Here is a 6,709-nt window from a genome sequence, read left to right as displayed (position 1 = left end):
TCTAGGCATCGCTTGGCCATTGAACTTGTTTTCAAATTGGTTGGAAAACAATCGAACTTTGGCCAACTTTAACGGCGACTACATGGATTTGATCGATATCGGCATGATCACTTTTTACGGGATTGCCAATCAGAAGTCTCGATATCTGGGTGGAATCCCAGATCCAGAGGATTCAAGGAATTGCTTCACCGTCAATGACTTCTTTGCCATTTCGGAGCGATTCGGGGGAATCCAGCTGCCCACGTGTCAGAAGATCTTGCCACGCCTCCACGATTTCGAGTTGGTTCTGAAAACCCGGATGCAATGCCTTTTACAAGAGAACTACTTGATCGAGGTGTCCGCTGAGTTGGGCTGGATTTTGGATGAGTTTTTGTCGGCGGTGTATTTCAGAAATGAGATCCTTGGTCATTGAGAAGCTGAAGAGTCAATTGATAATAGAAGAAGAACCCAATATGATATTCTCTCTCCTGCTTTTGTTGTACTTTAAAATGAATGCTTTCTTCTTCAATTTGACTCCTTTAAGTAGCAGCAGTCTGATGATTTGAGCACAAATTTTGGGAGGTCACTGGGGTACTTTTCAATACAATAGAGGTTTTAGATAAAATACAATGCGCAATATTAGACAAAACCTTTTCTAAGGTTTCAAAAAGTCTTTTGTGAAAATAGAAAATTCTAGTGTAGGAAAATTACGTCCAAAAACAGCTCTTTTAGGCTAAAAAGTATTTGTTAAGCATGTTGAGTAATATTGTGACAATGTATTAAATTGCAATGCTGCATGAACTAATCAATAGATTGGAACTCTAATCTAATCCCTTATGAAAGATCGAAAGTGACGTCATCTTCCTTTCCTGCTTCTTTGTCCCAATATCTAGCTAGGACACTAAATCACCAATTACATGTGAGGGTTACCATTTCAAACCGTGATATGATGTGGGGTTAACGTAGTCTCTTAGAGAGGGAGGTTCCCACTTCGACTCTCCTCCCTGACTATACTAACCGTTAAACCGCTCGTTCAAACCAATTGCATGATGAAAAATTACATCAACAGGCAAGACTCATTGGATCGGCGGAAACTAACAGTTTCCCGCGCTAATTTTCAAATCTGATAATTTGCCGGTTTGACGTTCGCGAAGAGAGCAAAACAGGGAGAAACAGAAAGGGGAACGGGTTTGAAGGCTGAAGAGAACAAATCGAGAAGAAGAGACGAAATTGGAAGGTAAAAGACCTATGTGAAATTAAAACCTGAGTACAGTCCATTTTGCTGAGGGATGAAAGTCCCCACCATTAATACCCCGAAAGTTCCAACTCAAATGTATATCTGTAGATTGATTACTTGCAACTTGACGATTTTTTTTTTTGAAATCTCATTTTCAATCCTGTTCCAATACCTAGTGAGCCACTGCACGGAAAACTATCCGGTTTCAAAAAGACATACTCTTGCTAGATACACCGATTTTAATTCGGAAATTCCTGAATTTATAATGGGGAATCAAAACACATCTTTTCAACTGCTTTTGACGCCGTGCTCTGTTTGGCTCACGGGGCCAGAGGTTTTCTTCATTCTGTTTATCACTATCACTGTTGCAAATCCTCGAGACGACGAAGCTTCTTGATTCGCTTCCATTCCCCAGTGGAATAGTTCATTTGGAAGTGGGTTTCCACTATCATACCCACAAATTGATTGCCTTGTTGCACATTCTCTTGGTTCTCCGACAATTTGATGGTCACAACGTTTCCTATTGGAGGGATGTTAAAAGTTGCATGATTAGTTTTGAGCATTTCTTTTGACACTTACGAGGTTATTATAATATTGCTCATGAAAAATTCGCTGAAGATGAATAATAGTCAATATTCCGTTTCATTTTTGACAATTTTTTAAAGGGAAAAAAGAGCGCACTAAATAGTCCAGACTTTCAGGTGTTGTTTAAGAAAATATCAATTGCAATCCTCGCAGTATTTGACTTCATCCATTGAATTTGTTAAAATATCTTGACCATCGAGGTCCGATTCAGTCTCTTACCTAAGTGAGGGCAAGGGTTATCCCTGGAGCCGGCCATGAAACCGAGAATAAGAGCCTTTTCCGGTCGGGTGACCTTGTTGGCCGTCCTGAACATTTCTTGGGCCTCCATCATTTGCTCTTTGGTCAGGGTCAGACTTCTCCTTTGGGCCTGCGCAGGGGCGGGTTGGGGGGTCTGGGTCGGGAGTGGGGCCGGAACTCGAGGTTGAACAATCGCTTGTGGTGCCGGAGGCTGACGCTGTTGTGGTTGTTGTTGCGGCTGCTGCGGCAGAAGATTCTGGGGTTGGGGCTGCAGATTGCTCAAAAGGGGCTGAAAGACCATTTCTCTTTAAAATTCGTACTCATTGTCATGCAAATGACGATGCCACCCTTACCCGAACGGTTCGGATGATCCTGGCCTGGGCTTGCGGTTGCTGTTGTGCTTGACCGCCGTGAGCGCCGACATTGGCCAATACCGAGACTGGCGGTCCAGAGGCTCGTTGGGTCAGGACTTGCGTGCCTGTGAATCGAGTCTGGGGCTGCGGAATGGGTTGGGTTGGCAATTGTACCAACCGGGTGGTTGTACCAGGGGTCAATCGTTGGGTGGATTGCAGCGCATGGTATCTGAATCGATATAATAGACTCGTTATTCAATGGTGGTTCCATAAGAACAGGTTATCAATCAATCAAAAACCTCCAGGGGTCCATTCACTTTTTAGATTGAAGTGTTTAAAAAAACAGTGAATCTGTACTACTTCAGGCCATCATAAAAACTCACGCCACTCAGTTCTTAAGCGTGAGAGTATACACACAAATTGAGATTTACCGACTTTGAACTTACGATGCGGGTTGTTGTTGTGGCTGTTGTTGAAGTTGTGGTTGTTGATGTTGTTGCTGTTGAACCGCCGAAGGCGGAAGCGGCTCCAATGAGGTCAAGTTGGCGGGGAAAGGCGTCGGATTGGTGCGCACCATCGACTGAGAGAGATTTGAAGCCATCGCCGAAGACTGCACACCTTGAGATAATTGGGGCTGCTGAAGCCCTGGTTGGCTCATAAGGCCGGTTTGAGGAGGCGCACCCCCAGCCCCGCCCAATCCGGGCATGGGCCCCATTCCATTCGAGGTCAAACCAGCCGTCACAGGTACGGTGGGCAACGTAGGCCCCGTATGATGAGGCGGCGGTTGCAGCGGCAATTGAGAGGACACGACCGTAGGTTGGGTCGGAAGCGAAGGAGGTTGGGGCGCGTATGAAGGAGTGCTCACCGTGGACTGAAATTGAACGGGAAGTGTAGAGTATTGGATCACCAACGGGGTCAATCAATCATTAGCGAGCCTTACCTGTAAGGGCGTGGGAGGGGCATAGGCGGGAGGAGGCGGAGCAGTACTGGAAACACCCGAGGGAGCGGGTGCCGGGGTAGGTGGATTCATGGTGGATAGCCCTGCTGCGTAATCCGGTGTGGTCTTGGCTGCAGCTGCAGCCTTGGCGGCCGCCTCCTTTTCCTCTTTGGCTTGCGCCTTCTTGGCCTGAATTTCCTCCAACTCTTGTTGGCGTTTCCTCTTTTTGGCAGCGGCAAACCCGATGGGTTGCTCTGTGATATCGAGCAATTTCACCCCACCTTCAGGCTTGCGATTGCTCCTATGAAATTACAAAATATGCAGAGTGAAGAGCTTGTTGGGGTAATTCGCGGCACGCCCATCACACATTATGTTTGTGAGGATCTAACATTGTCAAGAGATTTGGGAAAGGAATCAAATGCTCCAACAAGATCCTCACAAACCTCTTAACGTGTAAGAACTTGCAATGAACAAGGTGCCCGAAAAAAATAAGCCATGCATCTCTTTCAAGTCGACTCCTCATTTCATGGATAAAGTGTATGATAATGTGCTGCCTCCCTCTCAGTTGAACGGCAATAACCTTCCTTCATAGGGTCAAGCACGTTCATGGGTCTATCAGCATGTTTGGAAAGAGTATTCGTTCAATTGCTAGCTCAATGCTCTACTTCATCCAACATGCTGTCCATCATACCTGGGTGGAACGGCTGGCCGTTGGCTCTTAAAGCCACCCCCGAAGGTGCGACTGGGCAACGCCTTGAGAGCGCCTCCGGTATCTGACATCTTTCTGGGCATTGTACTCTTTCGGATGGGGAACGAGCCCGACGAGCTCGACTTGACTTTGTTGGCGGCCTCTTGGGATTTGTTCAGCAATTCTGCTTTAAGGGCCGCGGCCTTGGGCTTGCGTTTGAGAGCGAAATGTTTGATCGTCTGTGGTTGATGACCCACCAACGAGATAAAGGCGTTCTTGTTCAAGAAATGACACTCCATGGGCAGCACGGTGTCACTTTGGTCGGATTTTTTCAGCACCTTTTTCATATCGGCCAAGAGATCCGTGAACAATTTGCGATTTGTGTCAGGCACACGGATATCCGCATTCAACTGACCTGCAGAAGTACAAAAAAACCATCAGGTGCTTCATGTCGAAAGTGATGACCAGCTGGAGTTATAATGTATTGAATACCAGTGGCTGGATAGGTCTTGAGGAGCTCGGCCAGCATGGCCACCCAAGGCTCGGAATCCTCTTGGGCCACTTGTAAAATGGCGTCCAATTGGGTCTTCCAATTGGCTTCTAAGTTGCGTTTCTGAATGTGGAATAGGGAGAGAAGTAGCTTCAATTTGACTTGGGGTTGGAGATCACAGAAACAGTGCTCGATCTTCACTAAGAGCTCCGGGTTCAATTGGGACACAATGGAACCACCCGTCCACGAGTCGTTCGATGTGCCTGAAACATCACAAAATGAAGACCGTTCAAGTCCCTATTGCCCTAAAAAAACGAAAGCTTTCTCTCCATCTATCTCATCTTGTTACAACATTCATTCGGGCCAATTCAGGAATGGCCTGATGGATTGAGCGAGTCAGCCAAAATCAGCCTTGGAAAAGTAAATTGCATTGCATCACAAGAGCAATAACCAAGGGCTTGAATTATATTAGATACTATAATGATGTCTTGGTTGAATAGCTTAATGGCTAGTTTGACTGTCCCTTAAAATGCCAACCAAGTTGCCAACATAAGCGTTGGAGGAATTGAAATGATCGATCTGGAATTGAACCCCAAAGAAGAGTTTTACGGACAGCCAATGAAAGGCTTATTGTAAAGAAATCGATTGAAATGACTCGAACCCTTTGAAGTCTCGATTTCGGTCATGATATCCAAATTTGATGACAAAACTGTCGTTAAAACATACTAAATTAATAGTTTGGCACGACAAGTGGAGCTTTTAGGCCTTCATACGCAGCTTCATGATTCCATTGCTTCGCAATTCAGGTTGTGGTGCCAAACCACTTTTTATTTCATTGATACTTCAGCCGGGCTCATTTCTCATGGTCTTAAGTGAACAAAATTAAAAGCATACATGGGGATAGGTTTTGAAGTTGATTTTGATCATGAATATTCTATCAATATCGTCAAGTTAAGAAATGTCCATAGTATTCTTTAAAAAAAAGATTCTAAGTTCGTACTTTTACTTTTTGTTTTGAAGCATTTTTTTCGATTGAAGAAGTATTTGTAGGACATTTTTTGTGGACCATTGACTTAAGAGTGGTCCAAATTGTTTGGGACAATTCGATATCTAAACTAGCTCCTCATCCAATCGTTTTTCAACTTTAAAGCATGGGCCCAAGGTCCTAACGTACAAAGTAAAAAAAAAACGAAGCATGTGGCTTTTCAAACTTTAAGGTGATTTTTCATCAAGGACAGTTAGGCCACTGACGCGAATAGGTTAACGACAACAAAGTTCCCTGATTTCAAAAAGGGATCATAATTTGGTGAAGACAAGTAAGTGAACCACAGGTCTCTAAACATGTTTGGCATTTCAACCGGTGGAAAATCCAATGATTCTCCACTGCAAAAGTTCAAATAAGTTTGAAAGAGGTTCGGTTCCACCGTCTGTCTGTCTGTTTGTCTGTCTGTCGTCCACCATTTTTGGTCCAACGGAATCCGGTTCAAAATGAGGACGGACGGACGGACAGACAGACACTCACTCACCCAATTTATTATGCAACCAAAACGCAATATCGCTTTGATTTTGGGGTCCCCCACCGGCGGCGCCCGGAGGTCCGCCCCCACCCAAGAGGGCGTGGCCCGGCCCACCATGGGCGTGGTGGGCCGTATGAGACCCACCATGCGTCGTTAAGTGTAGCGTCGACGAGGAGGCCATGGCCGGCTGTCACCACCCACCGACACGCCCACTCAACCGCCCCAAGCGTCCCCAGCACCAATCCCACGAACAGCGGCGTGCCACCCAAACTTAAGGGGTGGACCAATGGGTGGAAACAATCACGTCTCAAGGCTCCAACTTGTTGTGATGGACCGAGCTAATAGTTCAAGTACGACAAGTACTGCCCACTAAACAAGTTGGACGGTTCGTCAGGCTAGAGGGCTAGCTAGTTCAGGGCATCCAGTCAGTTGTCGAGGAAGATGCACTTGATGCAGGGGCAGAAGAAGGGCTTCCTGGGCTGGAGTGCCGCCAGAAAGGTGGAGGGAAAAAGCGCAAGATCGAGAATTAGGGCGGCTTTGCACCCCGATGGAGGAAAACTANCAACATGAGACACAATACCAATATTAAGTGGCACATCCTGACCAACAAATTTGGCTACAAGTGGTTTGGCAACATTTTTTTTTCAAACATCACCCCTATAAGTAACGATGTAATAGTGTTGGCC

General features: G+C 45.8%; 2 protein-coding genes across 2 annotated transcripts in view; one reads left to right on the top strand and one right to left on the bottom strand.

Annotated features, from left to right (window-relative positions):
• The first annotated feature begins 1,134 nt into the window (after nucleotides 1-1,134).
• Nucleotides 1,135-6,709, top strand: part of LOC131881646 (uncharacterized) — a 15,967-nt gene continuing 10,392 nt past the window's right edge. The window contains exon 1 of the transcript XR_009373376.1: nucleotides 1,135-1,216. The gene's annotated coding sequence lies outside the window, so the exon portion shown is untranslated. The remainder of the gene's footprint in view (nucleotides 1,217-6,709) is intronic.
• LOC131881636 (negative elongation factor A-like) lies at nucleotides 1,438-6,390 on the bottom strand. Its single transcript, XM_059228559.1, has 8 exons — nucleotides 6,033-6,390; nucleotides 4,509-4,769; nucleotides 4,020-4,431; nucleotides 3,332-3,629; nucleotides 2,838-3,262; nucleotides 2,392-2,620; nucleotides 2,021-2,327; nucleotides 1,438-1,736 (listed from the first exon to the last, which is right to left on the bottom strand). Exons 1-8 carry the CDS (start codon nucleotides 6,202-6,204, stop codon nucleotides 1,576-1,578), a joined length of 2,265 nt encoding a protein of 754 aa, XP_059084542.1. The 5' UTR covers nucleotides 6,205-6,390; the 3' UTR covers nucleotides 1,438-1,575.

The sequence above is a fragment of the Tigriopus californicus genome, chromosome 6 (assembly GCF_007210705.1).
Source record: "Tigriopus californicus strain San Diego chromosome 6, Tcal_SD_v2.1, whole genome shotgun sequence".
In the NCBI taxonomy this organism is placed as follows: Eukaryota; Metazoa; Arthropoda; class Copepoda; order Harpacticoida; family Harpacticidae; genus Tigriopus; species Tigriopus californicus.
The sequence above is the reverse complement of the archived record's forward strand: the minus strand, read 5'-3'. Positions and strand labels throughout refer to the sequence as shown.